The 22278-nt window shown below is 40.3% G+C and overlaps 1 protein-coding gene across 1 annotated transcript in view; it reads left to right on the forward strand.

The window, feature by feature from the left end:
* The window catches only part of smc3 (structural maintenance of chromosomes 3), a 32996-nt gene extending 11558 nt beyond the window's left edge, over positions 1 to 21438 (forward strand). The window contains exons 15-29 of the mRNA XM_042485023.1: positions 1362 to 1461; positions 3055 to 3215; positions 3426 to 3567; positions 3884 to 4034; positions 5049 to 5201; positions 7944 to 8095; positions 8275 to 8433; positions 10360 to 10467; positions 10764 to 10872; positions 12209 to 12456; positions 16574 to 16786; positions 17022 to 17213; positions 17969 to 18146; positions 18677 to 18783; positions 20191 to 21438. Coding sequence (XP_042340957.1) covers positions 1362 to 1461; positions 3055 to 3215; positions 3426 to 3567; positions 3884 to 4034; positions 5049 to 5201; positions 7944 to 8095; positions 8275 to 8433; positions 10360 to 10467; positions 10764 to 10872; positions 12209 to 12456; positions 16574 to 16786; positions 17022 to 17213; positions 17969 to 18146; positions 18677 to 18783; positions 20191 to 20262 — 2245 coding nt within the window. The 3' untranslated portion in view covers positions 20263 to 21438. The remainder of the gene's footprint in view (positions 1 to 1361; positions 1462 to 3054; positions 3216 to 3425; positions 3568 to 3883; positions 4035 to 5048; positions 5202 to 7943; positions 8096 to 8274; positions 8434 to 10359; positions 10468 to 10763; positions 10873 to 12208; positions 12457 to 16573; positions 16787 to 17021; positions 17214 to 17968; positions 18147 to 18676; positions 18784 to 20190) is intronic.
* The last annotated feature ends 840 nt before the right edge of the window (positions 21439 to 22278 follow it).

Below are 22278 nucleotides of genomic sequence, written 5' to 3' on the forward strand. Positions count from 1 at the left end.
TCCATAGCTGCAAAGTCTAACTAAATAGTTGGGGTCGTGAGCCCTGCAGAAAAAAAAATACAAACTCATCTGCTCATTAGGGGTATAAATCCCTAGTTTCATCATGATATGATATTATTTTGATTCTTTGGACAGCGACGGTTTGCTAATATCACAAAGTCTGTCACGCTATGATTTTAATTCAGTTTGATTCAGGGGCCGGCGATGGATATGAGACAATATCGCTGCCCAATTAACACAACCTGCTATACAAGAAGCTGCCACCCCTTTCTTTTTTGGGGCCAGAAAAGATGAACACAACGGATAAAGAATTGAAATGGAGGAAATCTTTTAATTTTAACCCAAACCATTGTCGCTTTCCTAAAACTTCAGGGCTACTTGGCTCAAAGCCCTGAAGTAAACTTCTCCCAACAGTGGTCAAACATGGCTGAACAACAAGATCACTGAGCTAAAGTACAACATTTGGCTAAATAATAACTGTTAAGGTTCACAGACAAAACAACTGTCTTAATGCAAGCCATGTTTTACATTGTATGAATTAGCCTAGCGGACTTTACCTCTACTCACAGTTTAACAAATTATGTGTCTTATTTATACTTTCTCTTCCTCACTGCATCTCCTGACAGAACAGCATGCACATCTTCTCACCTTTATGTTGTTGAAGTAGAGTAGCTAACGTTGCTGTGAAGTTAGCAGAGTGAGATTCACGGCAGGTATGTCATGTTTCCAGAGTATGGCTTTTGTTTAACATGTGACATATGAGTTGTCTGTTGACCCATAGCTTCTCCGAAAACTTAACATCCCCTCTCTGCTGATTTATTCCAGAGTAAATAATATTGTCCTCACCGTCTTCCTCTTATCTGCTCGCCATCATCTGTTCGCGTCTATTTGACTGTGAAACTGAATTTCACAATCAGTACGCATCCATAAGAGGATGATACGGTTCGATGTTTGCACTTTGTGTTGATGACGCTGGATCGTTGCTCATTGTATGGATATGTTGATCCAGATTGGTGGATTTCTGCACCCCTACTGCTCACACTTTATAGCTCAGGAGAAAGAGGGCAGGATGGGCAGAGTCATGTGTGTGACATATCATGTTTGAGAGCAAGAGAACCAAAATGTCTGAAGGGAGTCTCATGCTGGTGACTTAAAAAAATGACCTGACAGTTTATACTCCATGTTCACAATCTACTGCTGAAGAATTTTTTTTTTATGTAAATAATTCATGAATAAATACAGTGTCCTTGTTTTTGTTTTAATCACTGACCTCTTCTTCTATGAATATCTTGGCTGCAGTTGGGTTTTGGTCTTTCTGGTGACATAAGTGTAACAGTGTGTGACTGTCTGTGTCTGTCCAGCTACCTGTGGCGTGAGGAGAACGCGGAGCAGCAGGCCCTGGCAGCCAAACGAGAGGACCTGGAGAAGAAACAGCAGCTCCTTCGAGCGGCTACCGGCAAGGTCTGTGTCACTGTCCATCTTTGCGTAATTATTGACTTGCATAACCAAGCTACAGGATACCTAATGCTTCCTTCTGGATCAAAGTCCAGACCTGCCCTTTTCTCAGGATGACACTTGATAGGCCTGCCATGCCTCACATCGTTTAAACCTTCACACACACACGCACTCACTTACTGGAGTACAGTGAGAGAGGAAATTGGCAAGTGAAGATAAATTGAACACCAAGCAAAAAAAGTGCCTCTCTCGCCATATGAGCCCACCTGAATGCTGCGAAGGACTCACTTTGTGACTCAGCCAGTTGTCAGGATAGGTATATCAAAAGGAATCATTCATCTGCCTCGCTACTGGCACCTTATCATAGCTAGCTAAATTTACATATGACTCACTCCCCGCTGCCTCATCCTGTAACTGCCAGTCAAGTCCTCTGCGCATACACATCAATCAAGTATCACTTCTGAATAATGTCTGCTGAGATGAAAGGAGGCTGTTTGTGGCTTCATGGACAAATGTCCTGCATTTATTTTTCTTTCATATGTCCCGGCTGACTCATCCTGTCTCCAGCAAACAGGGCGGACTCTTATCTACCCTCTCTCACAATTTATATTAATAGTGTACCATTCATAGTGCTGCACAATACTAACAAAATACAATGTTCTTTTTCTGTTTCTCTCTGTACTTCACAGTATGTGTGACAGTATATTTGAAATCCATTTTTCCTTGTGATTGTATCTCCAACATGCAACTTAAGTTTCACATTTTTTTCACAGCACAGTATTTCATCTCTTCCCTCTATAATAATAGCAAGTGTCAGGTTTAGACATTAGCACCAGTCACCAGCCTAATGCTGGTACAATATGCAATTGCCCCTGTGCAATTTCAGATTGATTGGGCAACCCCCTGAGGAGAAAAAAAGATGCAGACAGACAGACAGTTTTCTTCTTTTTGTAGTAGGACATAATGCTTTACAAACAGGCCCGGTAGCAAATGACAAGCTAAGGTGGTGGTGGATTTGGTGTTTTTGTGTTTTTTGCTGGGCTACGCCAGAGATTATTCAGTTTAAACAGACTGGTGATGCTGTTTTGCCTTGTTGTTCCCTGTGAAGTTTGCTGGAAGTGATCTGTGTTAGCCCCGATGTGTTTTAAGTGGAATGAGTGCTGCAACAGACTTGGTTTGAAAAATAGCCTTTTAAATGCCACATTGCTTGTCAGCAATCGGTTCAGGAGGCAATTTGGCCTTGTGTGCTCAAATTATTTTGTCACGCAGTGAACACACCAGTCATAATTTTGTTTGAATGAAAACTCACATCCTGGCTTTTGCTCCTGGTGCTCCTCACCACTGTTTTGAAAGAATAATTGCTGTATGACCGATCCTCAAGGCTGAAGCAGTCAATTTAAAGGGAACACTGGTCATTATGGGAACGGCATAATTAGGATTTGTTATGCTTTTATGCTATGTTGTTGTTTTATCAATATTCATTCAATATTTTGGTATATTTGTATGTTTGTTATTTTCTTATACAAAGTTTTTAGATGCAGATTCTATTCAGTTGTAGTGAGATGCATTATTCCTCTTCATTTTCTTGTCGTCTTCCAGGCTATCCTCAACGGCATTGACAGCATTAACAAAGTCCTTGAGCATTTCCGTAGGAAGGGCATCAACCAGCATGTCATCAATGGCTACCACGGCATCGTCATGAATAACTTTGAGTGTGAGCCCGCCTTTTACACCTGTGTGGAGGTGACTGCTGGTACCAGGTGAGGACTGCTTTTTACATTTTCACCACTCGCTCCTCGTGTTGTTAACATGTCACTAACAGACAATGTTTTTTTGGTTACAATGATTCAGCCCTGATTTGTAGTGTAAGTGACAATGTAGCAAACCCACCCACTCACATTTCTCTGTATTTCTCTCTTCCTTGTTGTTATTCTGTCTGCTGTCTGCTATCTGCTGTCGTGTTTTCCCAGACTGTTCTATCACATCGTGGAGACTGACGAGGTCAGCACCAAAATACTAATGGAGTTCAACAAAATGAACCTGCCTGGAGAAGTCACATTCCTGCCTCTGAGCAAGCTGGACGTCAGGGACACCGCCTACCCAGAGACCAACGTAAGGAACATACACATATTACATCTGGTACTGTCGGCAGTAAATTTGGACGCTGACGGCAAATGGGTATAATAAACTCTGACAAAGCTGATATAAAAGGAAGTGTATTAGTTTCTGTCAAACATACTTAATTTGATTACATTAGGTGCAAGCAACCATGGACTTAATATGTTTTATCCCACAATGAGCTCCCTTGATTGTCCCAGTTTCACCAGACATAAAGTCCATTGTTACCCGCACTATGACAAGACAGTTTTGGTTTGACGATGAGGTGTGTAGAATTTGTATTCATACCAATGTGTTTCTGCCACATTAGGATGCAATCCCCATGATCAGCAAGCTGCGCTACAGCACCAACTTTGACAAGGCCTTTAAGCACGTTTTTGGGAAAACCCTGATTTGTCGCAGCATGGAAGTTTCTACCCAGCTGGCCAGAGCTTTCACCATGGACTGTATTACTCTGGAGGGTAAGCCTACCTGTGATACATCATACAATTTACCACTGCCACAAGAGCGTAAAAGGAAGGTGACAGCTGTACAGGTTTCCCAAATTAATTAAAAACCTGCGAAAGTCATTAAATGTCAGAATCACATTTTCCGGGCCTGGAAAAGCCATGGAATTAGTAAAAATCATTAAAAGTTTTGAGGAAATTGATTTTTGTTGAGAGTTATGGAATTGTTGCAGCAATCTTCCTTCATGACCTTCCACATAATGTAACATGATAACAGATTTATGCTCTGTAGCTGCAAATGCGATGATATTTCAGGGTAATATTCTTGGTGATATTATGACATACTGAATTTTTAAAAAATTGTTAAGAATATAGAAGTGCAACAGTTTGCCTTCATATTATTAGTTAGAACAGTAGCAATTTTACTCCTAATCATGCTTGTTGTTGCCTCAACAGTATGACCATATAATATAATATAATATCCACATAATGTAACATGATAACAGATTTATGCTCTGTAGCTGCAAATGCGATGATATTTCAGGGTAATATTCGAACGATAAAAGTGAGTTTTAAGAAATTCACTGAGTTTGCCTGCATGAGATCGGCGGGCAGGGAGTTCTGCAGCTGAGGGGCCCACATAGCAAAAGCTCAGTCTCCTTTAGTGACCAAGACTAGATTTTGGAACCATGAGTAGAGCTGTGTGGGAGGATCTCAGGTAGCGTTCAGGCTGGAAGTTAACAAGTCACAGATAAAGGCAGGAGCCTGACGCTTGTAAAACACAGAGGTAACCAGTAAATGGCAACTAGGATTGGTGTGATGTTGCTTTTCTTGGTACGAGGTATAAGCCTGGCAGCTGCGTTTTGGATGAGTGATGATGAATTATACTCCCAGTTCAATTGTCTGCCCTTTAGTTAATGTATCGTGGTTCATTTTTAATGTAGCATGAATGTGATTTGTAGTTTTAGACATTTTAGTTCCAGTACCGTCTAAGCCTTTCAACTCTTACATTGTGCTGTGACTTTCTAGGTGATCAGGTGAGCCACCGTGGAGCTCTAACAGGAGGCTACTATGACACCAGAAAGTCTCGTCTGGAGCTGCAGAAAGACATGAGGAAGGCTGAGGAGGAGCTGGGCGAGCTGGAGGCCAAGCTCAATGAGAACCTGCGCAGGAACATTGAACATATCCTTTCAGTCATATCTCATCAAGATAATGTTACATCAGTGACGCACGCAGAAAAATGTTTATTGCATGTGCTCTTTTTTGTGAAGTCAGAACATGTAATTGAAATCGTTTTCACTGTGAGATTTGTATAAGAGGTTTAAAAAGTGCCGGTATGTCTAGCTGTGCTGCAGACATTGTTCCAGTATTAGAAATCTGTTGATGTTTCACTGCAGATCAGACAGGTCTTACTCTCGTTTTGGCTGAGTCTGGGGATAGATTCTAGTTTAAAAGAGGCATTTGCAGTTTTTGTAAAAGCTTCACCAAGTAATTGTTTCATTAGAAGGACAGATTTTACATAGATTTTAACAAAATGGTTGAGTCACTTATGATCACCGGACAGTTATTATGTCTGTGTTTATCCCAGAGGGTATACAGGAAGTAGTAGAAGACATATCAGGTATGAGTTATTCACCTTTTGACAAAACAGATGTCATGCCCTTTGAAATATTGTTCCTTTTTCCATTTTTTAAAATTAAATTGTATTTATTTTTATTATTTTTTTTTGCAAAAATTGAATATGGTTAGTCATAAATCAGATTCGCACCTTCTTGTTAGTTCCAGAGAAGTGTTTCATTTGTCAGGATAGTATCTGCTATCTTTCTGAAACGATATATGATGAGTTTCAGTTGTAAGTAGTTTCTCCAAATATGTTTTACCGTTGACATACTTGTTAGTTATCATAAAAAGATGTATGTGGTTGCATATATATATATAAGGACAGTATGTAGTACAAGGTAAGCGTTAGCTGATGAAGTACACTGAAATAAAATCGCAGGTGTGATAAACTGTAGGCACTTGTGATATTGGCATTCTGTACTCGTCCTCAGAGAAATAGAGGAAACATAGTCGTGCACAGTCAATATTCTTTCAGAGTGTGTTTGGACTGAAAATATCTGTCTTTTTTTTTTTTTTTTTTTTTAAGTGACCTTCACACCTTTTGGTGATAAAGAAGCGTTTGAATTCGTATGCCGCGATGCGGTGTATACGAGCCTTTGTCCTGCTTAAGAAATTGAAAGAAGTTACAACACCTTCTGAGTGCAACCTTCACTCAAATACGTTGTGATGTCACATGGCTGAGCCTGTATTTTTAATGTGGATTAAATCCATTTGGGTTATGTAGCTACTTCAGCCAGCAGGAGGCTGACTCGGGTGCAGTGAGAGGGTCAAAGAGGATTAGTGTATGTTAGGTCATATCGGCCAAAGCCGTGACTCACTCCTGGACGATGAAGGCAAAACAGGCGGATCAGGGAGGATTTGTGTCTGCACGGTATGTTTATGGATATGGTCACTTCCGCCCAGGTATGATTATGTGTGTGTTTGCACACCTGTCCAATTACGTAGCTTCTCACCAGCAGCCAGTAGTGCGTATGCGGGTTAATGTGTGCACCTGGTTATTACGTACGTGCGTGAGTAGGCAGGGGAAACAGATGACTGATCTGATGACGTAGCACTAGTCCTTCACTCCTGCTGCGGTGAGTCAGAAAACAGATCAATTATTAAAAAGCCTCTTGTTGTTCACTCTCCACCTCTGCCCTGTTGATGAGCATGAGATGCACCTCATCCATCCCTCCCTATTTTAAGTTGCTCTCTTCATTTTGCCACCAGCACCACATTACAGTGGAAGTACTGAGGTCACACGCCAAGGTCATTTGCGTTGTGACTGCTTATAACTGCTACAACTCTTATCGACTTAGTCGTGTGAAATGCACCTGATTTTATATTTTATTCATAAGTGGTCAACAGAGTGGGCGGTTAGTGACCTGTTAGTGACCGTCAGCTGTTCCCGTTCACGAAAATGATCAGATGGCCTTCGACCATCTAGTTTGTCCATCTGCTCTGGGCAGCAGGCGGGGCAGTCCTTATGACTTTCAGTAGCTCTTCTTAAATCAGCAGATTGATTGGCTTCAGTGTTTATTGAGTTCTGGTAAACCTCAAAGGACCATCTGAGTCCTGCACTCCTGGATCATCGATTAGCCTGTCTGTTAAATTAGATTAATGATGTGATGCACAGCCCTCCTTAATCCTCTGCCTTGATATCGATGATGACACAGTTCACCCTTGGAAGGCCAATCACGGTAAAGCGCTCTGAGTCGCACTGAAACGCCTACAAGCTGCCCTGTGACCTTTTATTTTCTAATGCCACTACAAACAAAGGTCTCTGTTGTTTCTGTTTTTAATTCAATTGTGTGTGCCGACTTTTTTTTGTCCTACTTTATACTGCGGGAAAGAACTGGATGCCATTTCGGCAGTGCTAGTCTTGCAAAAGGCAGTGTGTACTCATTTACACTTAACTCTTTATTTACAGTTTTTCAAGTTTTCATCCAGATTGTCTTTACTCTAAGTGTGTTGGTCTGCTCTGCGCACACACAACCCCTTTTGCATGTCTGTGAGGTTTCTTTCGTGATTTCCCTGTAATAGATTATAGATGTAGTTTTGGATCTAAGGATGTAGGATATGTTATGCTGTAATATTGGACTTCATAAATAACATTGACAAAACTCGCCTCACACTACTAGGCAGTGCAACAGAGGTAACGTGGACGACTGAAGCCTGTAGTCACTTGGTCAAATCGAGTCAGAAAATGTATGAGATGACAAAGACTGACAACTTTTAATTTCTAAGCTAAGAGACTACTGAGGGGAATGAAAAGGCTCATCCATAATAAACATCGGCTTATACCTCCTTAATCACTGCCTCCACGCATCAACAATGAGATCGACCAGCTGATGAACCAGATGCAGCAGATCGAGACGCAACAGAGGAAGTTTAAGGCATCCAGAGACAGTATTCTGTCAGAGATGAAGATGCTGAAGGAGAAGAGGCAACAGTCTGAGAAGACTTTCATGCCCAAGGTGATCATACACGAATGATATTCACAATATTATCGTTTAAACCTGTATACAGGCCTGAAGGTTGAGACCTGACCAAATTGGAAGCATTGTTTTTCATGATCTATGGCTGGCGTGCAGCCTGTTCCCTGCTCAGTCACAGTTTGTACTTTTTAACTGATTTCTGACTTCTTCCTCTTCAGCAACGCAGTCTCCAAAGTCTGGAGGCCAGCCTGCACGCCATGGAGTCCACTAGGGAGTCACTGAAGGCCGAGCTTGGTACAGATCTGCTGTCTCAGCTCAGCCTGGAGGACCAGAGGCGTGTGGATGACCTCAACGACGAGATCCGTCAACTCCAGCAGGTCAGCAGTAGCATCATACTGAGACATGATTTGTGTCTGTTGTTATACCGAGGATCTGCGACGCACTTTGCCGCAGCTTGAAATGACTGACAGTCGCAGTGACTTGTCCCTGGTATGGATTTGTCTTAGATCAAGAAAAATAAGGAAATGTTTCAGAGTAATGTGGGCTGGTGCAGTGAGTAACTGTTCACTGAAGTCCCAATACCATTTATTTAAAAACAATCCTCAAAAAGGCTACCTGTAAGTGGAGTTAGTTTTTAGGTCGTATCATATCACCTGCTGCTGCCATATCCCTCTATTATTCAAAGCATTTTGAACATTTTTTGAGCGTCTATTATAGAAGATTGGCTGCTTGTTAGGATTTTTTCTGAATTCATCGTTGATATTAAGTAAGCTGTGCTACTCACATAGTTATGCTTGGATTCAAAATTGACTAAATTCATATTTGTCATTAAATTTTTCCTGACTAGATTTACCTCGAGATTCATGTTTTGTCAAGATATGATTTTTCATTTAGATTCGAAAACTGAAAATGTTTTGATATGAGAACGTTATGACACCTTTATTATGTGGAGCCACAGTAAACTGCAGTGTTTCATTTTAATTCAGCCACATAATGGGGCGTGGATTTAAATTGCCATTTAGATCAGAAACATTTTAGAGTTGCTTAAATAGTAGATGTATACGCATCCTTCCACCCTCTATGTAGTTGAGAGAATACGCACGTTACCTACATTTTGTTGTTACTCTGTTTCCTGTCCCTTTCTGCCTCCTGTTTTGTATTTAAATGACCTGATGGCGGTGAGAGTAGCAGGCAGCATCTGTGTGTGGGTTGGTCCTGTGATCCAGCACTGCAGCCTCTGTCTCTTTCTTTGCCAGCTGCTCTCAGCTCAATGAACTCTCAGCCATTCCTGCTATCGTTGTGCAACAACTCCGCCCCTGTAACATGGAGCCTTTCATGTTTGGTTCTGCAATGTTGGCGGTTGTCAAATTAAATTGCGTGCGACATAACCCTTTGTTTGGAGCTATTGTCAATAATGCATGTGCCTGGACTGAAGCGAGTGCACACACACAGATGTTTGCTTACTAATTTTGGGCAAAGACTATGAACGAGTGTCCTTATATGGTTTTCAAAGATGACTATAGGATAGTAACAGAAGACTTGCCAAAACACAATTTTCGGCAACAGTTTTAGGGCCAAATCATACTTTCCACTTGACCACTTGTGTGACGTAAATGTTGTCATCTGTCCATGTCAACTAGGCTCCATTTACAAAATTTAATCTCTTCTCATCTATTGCACCAATGTGCTTAATTTTCATCCCTGGCCCTCTTCTCATTATGCACATTATATTCTCTCTTTTTTATTTTTCTTGTTGTTCAGCCAAAAAACTAAAAATATAGGAGCTGTTCTTGCCGCCATGAGGTCACCATTTCCTTTCCAAATGTCTTTCCTTCATGATTTTTATGGAGGTTTGCAAACAATGTTATGGTGTATTTCCACCACCAAATGGATAAAATGTGTACCGGGATTGTGCTTGGGTGAAACATAGGTTTAGACAGTATCCTTTTTTTTAATCATACTACCATACCTTTCTGACATTTCACCAGATACCGTATAAGATGGGCTTGTGTAGTAAAAAAACCCAAAACATTTGGCAGACATGGATATTGTTGTCATATTATGGCAGTCTATAACTTGCTAAATGCAAGTATTGTTCAAAAGTTTCTTTTAGATATATCATTGCCGGCATAATTCACGTTTCCAGCTTTCTGGTGGCATCACTCTAATCATTAGATTTCTTCCACCTGGCACAAAAGAGAAAGAGAAAACCAGGCTGAGAATGTACTAACATCTTGTTTGTTTGCACTTGGCAAAGGGTAACTGTTTGTGTTTTGTTTGTTGCTCCCTCTGTCCACCCACAGGACAACAGACAGTTGTTGAATGAGAGGATCAAGTTGGAGGGCATAATGACAAGAGTGGAAACATATCTCAATGAGAACTTACGGAAGCGCCTTGACCAAGTGGAGCAGGTACACTGTCCCTTAAAACTTCCTAGAAATGTCTCACGGTATGAGTCTGCATACAGAATATTATTACTGCTTTGTTCTTTTTTTGTTATTTATTAAATTATCAAACTTAGTTGCATAACCAGAAAATTCAAGGATTTAGTTCGCAGCTGTTAGATAATTGGATCAATGTAATGTAATAAAATTGTGTGCTGTTGTATGAATGAAAGCATTGCATCTCATTATTACAAGTCAGAAGAGAAGTGTTTGAATTTGCATGACCCTCTTTTTTTGATGTGGCCTACTTTGCATTGTGACAGGAGCTAAATGAGCTGCGAGAGACTGAGGGAGGCACAGTGCTCACAGCCACAACATCTGAGCTGGACGGCATCAACAAACGTGTCAAAGAGACTTTGGCGCGATCAGAAGGTACACGTTGTACTTAAAACACAACACTGGGATGGTGAGGGTAGTGTAAAGTTTAACGCTTGTAACCTGAAGGTGAACTCTGAGAATTCACACAGGCTGGAAAGCAGTTTAAAAAAACAACAAAAAAAATCACTTCCCTTTCAAAAAAACACATTTCCATTAATTTATCAAGACCATCAGACACACACATTTAATTAAGGTCATAAAACATATTTAAAAACATATATTTATGTAACTCAAGAGACAGATATAATGAGTTTATGGATTGCATACAATGACATACTTGTTATTAGTTGGGAACCGTAATGTCAGGTATCTTTTCAAGCTACTGACAAAACAAAACTTGTCACTATTGTCTGACGTCAGTGATCTTAACTGATGTCTGTTAGCGATGTCCTCGATGGGTTGGGATCAGCAGCCGGTGGTGGTGAGAATTCACTCTCAGTGTGGATAATTGATAGGAAGTTTGTTAATTTTTGACAGGTGTTAAGAGTCTTTCCAGTCTTGATTAAAAACTGTTTCCACTGTCTGCTTTTCTCTCTTTAGAACCCAACATGTGAAATTACTTTTCTCAGAGTCATTTATTTTTCTGACTTTTGGCTTTTTGTCTCGTCTTTCCCGTGTGTGTGTGTGTGTGTATGTATGTATATATATGCATTTCGCGGATGTTAACAAGGGGGACGCATTTTGATTCTTTTGCCAGCAAGGGTGATGGCGTCCTCCTTCATTCCCCCATAAACTGTCTACTGTGGATAACGTGTTGTTCCAGGCAGCCTGGCTGTTGTGTAAATGTTCTCGTGGCTCCATGACTCAGATGAGGTGGACAGGAGGCAGTTATTCCTGAATAGAATTAATTTACATGGATTCATATTGAATCATTGTCACTAACTAATTAAAGACATATTCACAGCACGACCTAATTCATAAGCGGTAATTCTATTCACTCCATTGCTCTAAACTCTTTGCATGTCAATTCTCCATTAATGGTTCAATAAACAGTCAGGTTGTTTTTTTTTCTTGTCTCTCTTGACAGAGTTGGAGAAATAGCTTACAAAATGAATTGGCTGATGATGAAAAAGCCTGTAAAGCCAAATGAAGTAATAGTAGTTGTGAATGGAAATTGAACACAAGTCCTGGCTGTTTTTTTTTTGTTGTTGTTTTCAGTCTGCTTTTGAAAAGTTCAATTTAGTAAGCTTTAAAGCCTGTGACATTACATCAGCGCAGAGGCTTAGTCACTGACTCAGAGAATGATAAATACTCTTGAACTTTTTATTAGAAATGAACCCTTTCACCTCTAATGCACCATCCTTACCACCTCCTCTGATGTCTTTCCCAGATCTGGATTCTCTGGTTGACAAGACAGAGTCGGAGATTAAGGACCACATAAAGAGCATGGAGCGCTGGAAGAACATTGAGAAAGAGCAGAATGATGCCATCAACCACGACACCAAGGAGCTGGAGAAGATGACTAACAGGCAGGGCATGCTGCTCAAGAAGAAAGAGGAGTGCATGAAGAAGATCAGAGAGCTCGGCTCACTGCCTCAGGAGGCCTTTGAGAAGTACCAGACCCTCACACTCAAACAGGTACACAAACACACCCGCACACAGTGCTTAACGGTCATACATTATGGTTTGTGGCTTTCAAGTTTCATTTGTCAACCAGACAACATCAGCATCATTCAGAGGTGCACTGCTACGACGTATTTGTTTAATGTGGGTTTTGATATTGCCAGTTGGTTAGAGTAAAATAACACAATTTTTTGGTTGCTTACAGGGTTCCCGAGGTCATTAAAAAATCTGGAAAAGTCATGAAATTTTGTTTTGAGTAATGAGATGGTTACAGTGATTTTCCGTTAAAAATGTCCACATAATGTAACATAATGGCAGGTTTCTGCAGCTGTCGACGTAGCATTGTTTTTGGGACGTTTTGTTTACCATCACATAAATTTATTAATTTTCCAGTTTGAAAAACGCGGGGCAAAAGGAAGAATCATGGTTCTGAAGAATCATGAATACGTTTTTGAATTTTTTCCATTAAAATTGTGTGGGAACCCTGAATTTACAAAGCTCGTCATTTTTATATCTTAATGAGCTTAGTAATTCACGTAAATAAAAAACATCAAATTAACGTATAATTTCAGGGACTAGTTACATTTGAATATCGCCATGCCAATCACAACACACCAGGAAGAGACAAACGTGTTTTGCCACTGTTAGCTACCTAACATAGCCTGACATGCAATGAACTGGAATGGAAAGGTTTTTGGTAATGAAAATGTGATGTGGGAGACAACCATGTGGCAGTAAAAGCTTCAAAGCATGTGGTGAGGAAATATAACCCTGAATACATTCAATTTGTGTTGATAATGGCACCCTGTGATGCTGAGCAAGTGTGCTAAATGTGGTGAAATCCTGTCAAATGAGGCACTAAAACAACTGAAGCTCAAACACAAAGCAGCCGGGATGTGTTGGGAAGCCAAAAGAATACATCCCAAGAAAAGAATTAGGTTTGAGACACTAAAAAAAGTTCTTGCAACATAGTCAAAACTGAGTTAAAAGCCAGTTTGAAAGCTAGATACAGGTTGCTGCTCATATAGCTCCTAGCAAGAAACCCCTTTACTATCACACAGGTGCTAAAAATTACCTAGCGCTGTGGATATGTACTGAAGGTTACTGAGAAAGGCAGCTGCAACCAAAATTCAGTCAATACCACTCTCCCAAGTGTCTCACTGATGGTAAGCAGAATATTTATTTTAGTCACCACAGCTGATAGTGGAATACATCTAGGTTTTTTGTCTGTTTTTCTCATGTAATGTCATCTTTCCTCATTTCTTTGGGTAAGGTAGCCCTCTGGTTTTTTTATTTCATTTTTTTTACAATCAAAAGTAGTCACAAAATCACAAAAGGCTGAGAGTTTCTGCTTAAATTGACCTTCAAAGGATAGGTTCAGTTTTTGCAGTCTGTTTTAAAAGAGCCTGGTGCCCATATGCACATTGCGGCAGGATTTGCTTGATGTAATCATTCCATCTCTTAATACTAACCATTAAAAGACATCCTCTTAAGAAGCTTTCCACAGTTACGTCACCTTGGTGGTAATTGAATTTAAACATTTATGCAAGCTTAATCTAATGTGCAGACTTGTATTATCTCTTGTCTAACACCTAGTTTTTTTGTAAACTGCGGTTGCATGCTCTTGTGAACTTCTGTACAAAAATACTTTATGCAGTTTATCTGAGGTTTTTCTTAACTGGAGCTGATGTAAATGAGCAAATATCACAATGTTTTATTTTTTCCCAATAACCTGCTCCGTTGGCCAGCACTCAGCTTTGCACACCTCCAGCCTGTATTCAGAGCAAGAGCAAGCTGTTCCCTGGGCTCAGTCAGGGCTCAGTAGGCTCCCTGAATGTAGTCGTGTCTCGTTTATCTGGATAATTTTGCACCCCATCCGCCAGAGTTTGATCGCTTGTAGCATACTAGGAAGAAGTGTAAGATAACAACAACAACAACAACTCAAGTGGATACCTTAAGTTACATCAGTCGACACATTTTTCAAAAGCACAGTCTTCTGTTACTGAGCTCCAGTAAAGGAGCCGTAACGCATTGGCCACTACGAGCTTTTATGTTACAGAGTCATTTGAGCAATTGTTGTTGTAAACAAAAATGAAGCTTTGACCCCTATAAGGTGCTATTAAGGACAAATGGTGCAGTGTGTTTAGAAAGGCAGTCCCCAACTGTTTGCCTTCACATTGACACTGAAGATACAACAGCAGCAGCAGCAGCACTAACAATAACTACGACCCTCTACTGAAGGTCAGTTTTTCTGTGCATCCTACTACTCGAATCAAGTTTATGAGTGTATGCAGAGCTCGGTCTCCTAAGGAATAAGACCAGAGGCCATTACATCCCACCCACTCACCAGTGACTCAGACACTAGTTAGTGCTCCGTCTCAGTTTTTTTTCAGCCAGCTGCCTCTGGGAGCACAGACTGTGAGTTGAGTGGACTTGGCTGTGTCTTTCATAAGTGTCTGAGCGTGTACATTGTATGTGTGTGTGTCATCTCCCCTCCTTGACAATACTGAAAATAGCCTCACACTTTCTCAAAAACACTCCACATAGTTAATCGCTCTCCACAGGATACTGCTCGGGGGAAAGATGGTGCCATTGATTGCAGAAGTGGATGAGAGGGCCAAGTAATAATGGCACTCGCTTGAGTTCCCTCGGTCATTAGTGATTCGGATGGATGAATTTATAGTTTGAGAGTTTGTGGAGATCATTTCCCTGTTGGTCCAGACTAAGCTGGTTCTTCATCAGGTCACGTTATCCTCAGATATGAATAGAAACTGGCCGCGTACTCTCTAAGATGTTACGAGATGAATAATGGATCTGAAATAATGTCACTGATTAAGTCAACAAGTGATGTCAATGCACCCTAGAATACTGGTGGGATTCAGCTAACTTCCTAGCTTTTTAAAACTTGTGTCTGTCAAGATGAAGATACACAGGTTTATTGGCAAAAATTCTGCTTAAATATGTATTTCATGTAAAAAAAAAAGTTTAAAATTAATTAAATCATTTGTACAAAATTTGCTGGTAGTGCAGATGGGAAGAGAAAAAAATGCTAAATTAAGACATTAATGTTATTATCAGAAATTTCTCCAAACTTTATATTAGAATTTTTACATCAAGCATGCATGCGTTTTTCCAACACTAATGCCTGTCATTGTATACCTCTTAAAAGCAGGGATGCACTGATTTATCGGCTAAGTATCAGTGTCAGCCAGTATTCGTCATTTTGAATGCAACAAATTAGATCACATTCACTAATGCAGCTGGCACTAACAGCTTACGGAGGCTACAGTGAATAAATTTGATATGTGTTGAAGCTCTATTGAGTAAAACTGAGTATTGGTTGAAGGTAAATTACAATGGGTTCACATATGTGTTAAAATGTAATCTTGTAAAATGTAGTTCTTGGCGAGAAACTCGAACAAATGTAGTCGTTCAAAGGAGAAATTTGTTGATGTTCTCACAGTAATATGAAATGGATATTAAAGGGCGTTCTCACCGCTGTGCACTAACTGCCCTGATAACCGCATAACTGCAAAAGCATTTCCCCAAAAGGTTAAGTGTTATCAAAAGCGGCTGCTGCCACCATGCTCTGACTGTGAAGCCAGGCACGTGCTCCAGTGAATGCTGGCAGAAGTACATATTTAAAGCTAGCGTGTAGCTGCATTTTGTTGCAAGACATTTGAAACCACAAGTTACCAAAGATTCACATATTTGGACAATTTACCAGTCATCCCAAGTTTGGTGGAGTTGTTATCCCAGGCCCAGTTTTTGAATAAATAACAGAACAAACAAAATAATAGGTGTAAAAACATTAATATTGGCTATCAGCCAAATGGTTATTTTATACATCAGTATCGAAATCAACCTTTGAATTTACAGTCGCTGCATCAGCTACGTAAAACATATTTTAAAAGATGATGATAATAATGATCTTTTCAGGTGAATTTAAAAACCTCTCTACCAAAATGAAAAGAATACATTAATTAGAGCAGCTTTTTTGAAAACACAAACAGTCTTATATGGATGAAAACCAAACTATTCTTTTTATCTTTACATTAAATTTATTTTTAAAGATAAAGCCTGCCAACCTGACTTACAACGTTTTAATGATTCATTTTTTACTTCCCGACAGCTGTTCCGAAAATTGGAGCAGTGCAACACAGAGCTGAAGAAGTACAGCCATGTCAACAAGAAAGCTCTGGACCAGTTTGTCAACTTCTCTGAGCAGAAGGAAAAGCTCATCAAGCGTCAGGATGAGTTGGACCGTGGCTACAAATCCATCATGGAGCTCATGAACGTCCTGGAGCTGCGCAAATACGAGGCCATCCAGCTCACCTTCAAACAGGTACGTGGGCACGTCAGACCCTGTTCACAGTGTCCAGGTGGATGCACACATCCATCACTTAGCCAGTGTAAAACTCTGTAATATACCAGTCAGCTAATGGGTGTTTGGTTCTTGGTTTCACTGTTTTTTTTGGACTCCTGGTTGTACTTTTAGAAACGAGTAATGTTTGCTTCAGCCTCATAATATGGCTCATATTTACTTTGTTCCTCTTCCTGCTGTTTTTTCGTTCCCTCAGGTGTCGAAGAACTTCAGTGAGGTTTTCCAGAAGCTGGTGCCAGGTGGCAAAGCTACACTGGTGATGAAGAAGGGCGATGCTGAAGGCAGCCAGTCTCAAGACGAGGGTGAGAGCGGAGCAGACAGTGAGAGGGGCTCCGGCTCACAAAGCAGCGTTCCCTCAGTCGACCAGTTCACTGGAGTCGGCATCAGAGTAAGAGTGTTTTTCTCTTATTTATTTTGTCCCTATGGCTGAGAATTCTTTCTCTTTTTAAGTCAAATGACATATATATATAACAACTCATTCAGCAGATAACTGATACTGATAACGATACATTCACTTCTTTCCCACCTAATGTTAGTGATCATCGTGTCTCTTTTAAAATCCTGTAATGTTTACTTTAATCGTGATGGCCCACCAGCAGACGAGGATATAAAATACTTTTCATTATATGTTATATTTGGTTACTGTGCAAATAAATAATGCATTTTTTAAAAAATGCAAAAAATTATGCATTAAAAATCAGGGACGCATTATCATCCATCCTTTTTTTAAAATCTGAGTCAGAGGGGTTAAAATGACAATAATCTCTTTAAGCTTAGTTTTTTAACTCATTTTATTCAAAAGTGTATTTTTATGACTTTAAGACAGTTTAAATGTAATGTGAAATGCTAACAAAAAATGCTAACGGTGACAAAAAACTTTGGTGTATTCCTTGAATTATCCACATTTTATAATTCACACACTCAAGCCGAGCTGGAAAACAGAACCGAGGCGAAGTTGCTCACGCGATGAGTAAAACGCGCTTCTGCTCTCTCTAAATTTATCTGTGTCTTTGTCAAAACTGTCAGAACAGCAAAAGAGCATTCTGGCCATCTGCTGGATCGTCTGTCCCAGAGTGGAGAGTCTAATAATAATGAAGTTAAAGTAACAGGTGTCTGTGCGTGTTTCTGCCCTGTCGTCTGCAGGTGTCGTTCACGGGGAAGCAGGGTGAGATGAGAGAGATGCAGCAGCTGTCTGGAGGTCAGAAGTCTCTGGTGGCTCTGGCCCTGATATTCGCCATCCAAAAGTGTGACCCCGCCCCTTTCTACCTGTTTGATGAGATTGATCAGGCCCTCGATGCCCAGCACAGGAAGGCTGTCTCAGGTAAACTTCCAGTACAAATACATGTATTGATTATATAAAGAATTAATTTGCAAGAGTAGCAGAAAATTAAAGACCAAAACCTAGGCTGTAATGGTTTCTCTATCCGTGACAAAACATCACAGTTTGATGCACGTAATCTGGAAGTTCAGTTTCTTTGGTACGTGTTTTTTTTTTTTTGCTAGTGTACCAAACTGTGACTCCTAAACCGGGATATAATTCGAACTGTGGCTCAGTGTAGCGTTGAAACCTTTTATCTGTACAGTTTCATACAATCTATACGACATGCCACAGTAAACTACAGTAAATACTAAATGGTTATGAATCTTAAAATGATCACTTTTGTTGTTATGCTGTCAGACAGATGTTGATTTGAACTTCATGACTGCAGTTTGTGGTGGCGTTGTATTGTATGAATATTATTTATTTTAAAAAATGTTTTCTCTAGTAATCAATTTTTATTCTTTGCATGAAAGCTGTTGCAAATATTACAAAGTCATGATCTCCGTCTCTGTATTGCACGTCGATTTCAGACATGATTGTCGAGCTGGCAGGCCACGCCCAGTTCATCACCACCACCTTCAGGCCTGAGCTGCTCGACTCTGCTGACAAGTTCTATGGTGTCAAATTCAGAAACAAGGTGAGTGTTCTTCTAAAGAGCAGGAGCCGTGCAGGTGACTACAAGGATCATTCAAGTTTTTATCTTATCTGAAGGGGTTTTCTTACAAACGTGCTGTGCAGGATCTTAACAATGCCATGGCAATTCTCAAAAAACGAATGCACTTGTTTTTAATTTAACCGTTTTTGCTGATGTTGTGAAGATTCACACCTTCAGGAGAGGCAGCTCAACAGTGCATTGCAGCATCAGTTCTTTTTTTTAGCGCACACACACACAAAGAGAAACAGACAGCTAGTGGACTGTGAGGAGATATTCAATGAATTTGACAAGTGCTTCACTCAAACATAATCATGACTTCTTCTTACAAAGAGGTTGCATCTCAAAGTCCCGTCTTTACGCTGCCTTTGCATTTTTAGACAGAACAGTGAACTGAGCAGTGGCTCCATCACGCAGCACCAGTGTGAGTTCACACAGTATGCAGGCTACCTGGAAGCAAAAAAAGTGTGACGGGTTTGATTTTTAGTCGTGTGTCATGTGACATACGTGTCAGCAGCGCATTATAATAAATCTCCCAGCGGTTGGTCGCACACTTAACAGGTATTTTAAACATCACACGTGTCCCGTCCATGATCCCATCCTGCAGGTTGTCCCCTTTTTCACAGACTTCAACAACTCTGTCGCGCCATTCTGCGATTGTACTTTTTTATAAAGAATGGTGGGGCGTAATAACAGCGCAAAATTCCCATCTTGCACAGGCAGTGTAAAGGGGACTATGACATGTTTGAAAAAGGCTCAGATCAGTATTGAATGCAGTGGGTGAGTCAGATTTGTAGTGTGGCAGTCCAAAATAATACCTGAGGCTTCAGTCATAGGAAGGTTTGTTTGCTGTGACGTTTAAACCTAAAATGGCATTACGCCATGAAATAAAAGAGCAAGTCGCACTCCAATCTCTGCTAGCGCATCATTGCCATCATCAACCACTTTGATGTTGAATTTTAAAGGATAATAATATATAACCGAAAATTAATTATTTTCATTCAGTTTTCCAGAGTTGTGTTCTGATGTGTTTTTACAGAAACCAGCAGCTTCACATGAAAGTCACTCTTTCTTGTGAAGGTTTCCAGTAAACACACTGTCTCTTGCTGTCACTTGCTCTTGCTGCTGTAGCTGATTTTCCTTTCGGCCCACTTATTTCTGTTCCACCACAGTTTCCCTCTGTAGACCAGGCTGGTTTTCTTCCAAGCAACTTTAGAGAAAATAAAATATTTCCTTTTTTTGTGGTTTCATTACATAAATGATTGCTGCTTAGTCAGAGTGGCTGAAATGGAGGCATTGATTGGTCATTAACTCTGTGTGTGTGTGTGTGTGTGTGTGTGTGTGTGTGTGTGTGTGTGTGTGCGTGTGCGTGTGCGTGTCTTGTCTTTTTAGGTGAGTCACATCGATGTGATCACAGCGGAGCAGGCCAAAGACTTTGTGGAGGATGACACCACCCATGGTTAATAGTCTTCAGCTCCTCATCGTCCTCCTCGCGACCTCCTCCTCCGCCTCAACAGTGCACTGCGTAGCTTGAAGCCTTCCACCACAGGGCCCGAGGACAGAAATATCCCAGTCAATCCACCAGCCTTTTTTTAGTCCTTCTGTTCAAGATGAACAATGCAGCAAGTGTTACAGATCAAAGGTTAAAATTTTATCGGATGAACACCCAGAAAACCCAAGCTCAAAATACGTTACTGTTAACTTTTGACATCATTCTGTGGCAAATTTGAGAGAAATGCTCTTTCGTTAAAAGTATGCACGCAGGAGACATTTGTCCTATCATATTTTCCTGCATTGCTGTGCCTCTCAGCCAAGCTGCATCGGACAACTAACAGAAATGTCGCTTCCCATCGAAATTTAAAAAAATGTTTTTTAAAAGAGGTCCTGAAGAGAGCACAACTCTGTGTTTTACTGTGCTCAGTTTTGGCCAGTAGTTCTGAGCCTAGTTTGGGTAATCTGTCATCTGAACTGCAAAGTGTGAGGCGCTCTGAACGGTAATGAACCTTCAGGACCTTTTTTGGAAAGCGAATCATCGTGTGCATAGTTGAGACTGCAGATGCACATTGTCAAAGCTCAGTGTTGATGGGAGGGTCTCAAGCTGTTCTGGATTTTTGTTATTGATGCCACCCTTGTAAAAAGTTTTTGTTCACTTTCCTGGTTTCTGTATACTCTTTATACTCATGAGATGATGCTTACTTGTATGTCATAACCAGCCCAATGGCTTAAAATGTTTTAAAGGTTGTGGTTCCTTTCTATGGTTGTTAGTGTGTTGTGTAATTTCCTGTTTTTAGGTCACTGAAATATATGAAAGGTTTAATTCCAAAACGGCACATTCCCTGAATTTCATCAGTTAGTATTTCCAAAAGCAGATTTCAGAGACAGTTAACCATCTGATTGGGTCCTGGAACGACTTCGGTAGTAGTTGTGTTTTCTGGAATGCCAAGTTGTAATTTATCATTTCCCTCAAAGATCCTATATAACCTCTTCTCTTCAATCTTTTATAGTTTCTCTGATTTCCATACTGGACGTATTGTTTGGGATTAAACTTCTCATATGTTGCTCCTGGTTTTAAATGTTTTGGTTCATTTTTATGTAACTAGAAAACCTACAAAAATAATAAAAGGTTTAAAATACACTGTATCACATTGTCAGTGTAACATTTAAAAAAAAGACCACTAGGTGGCGCTGTGCCACTGACGCCTGACATCCTCGTGGTCACAGCAGGATTTCTGCAGGGAAACGGTCTGTCTACTGTAAGGACTAACTGTTGAGAAAATACATAATGAATCCAAGAGGATTTTACAACACTGTTAAAGTGTTGTAAAATCAGTCTAAAATGGTGTTGCTAGAAAAAAAAAAAAAGATTTTCAACTTAATTAGCAAACTTGTTTTGAAGTGATACATTGTCACTGTATTCAGAAATATTTGTAAAACAATTGTTACTTTTTGAGAAAAATGTATATTTTATGATTGTATGTAATTTGTGTTTTTGTTACCTGTTCTTTCTGCATGTATTTAATCCTAAAATTTCTTGAAATATCCAGGGAGGGAAACCCCATCCCGTTTAGGATTCAGCGTTGAGCCGTAGTGGACACAAGGTCAACAACTGTCCATCATCAAGGTCAGAATCTTGCACTTGTTTTGCAGCCCCTTACGTCTGTGACGTATTTTGCTTTTGATATCAATGATCCTGTTGAATCATTGTGCCAGGGGAGATCCCACAAGTCACACATGCGTGGCTCATTCTGGTGTAACATCACCTTGCACTGGCGGCGGATCTGAAAGGTCGTGACCTGCTGAGATGGATTCATAGACTCCTGTTGTAATACCGCAGACCTCCGGAGCATCTCCGTCCGGTGTGTTCGCCAGGACTCGCATGCGTCAGAGGTTTATAACCTTTAAAGGTACCGTATCTTCATAATGTACTCCGCTTTGTTTCACATCAGCTGTATTGTTAAGACGTCACCTAAAATGTAAGGA

Source organism: Plectropomus leopardus, chromosome 4 (genome assembly GCF_008729295.1).
Source record: "Plectropomus leopardus isolate mb chromosome 4, YSFRI_Pleo_2.0, whole genome shotgun sequence".
In the NCBI taxonomy this organism is placed as follows: domain Eukaryota; kingdom Metazoa; phylum Chordata; class Actinopteri; order Perciformes; family Serranidae; genus Plectropomus; species Plectropomus leopardus.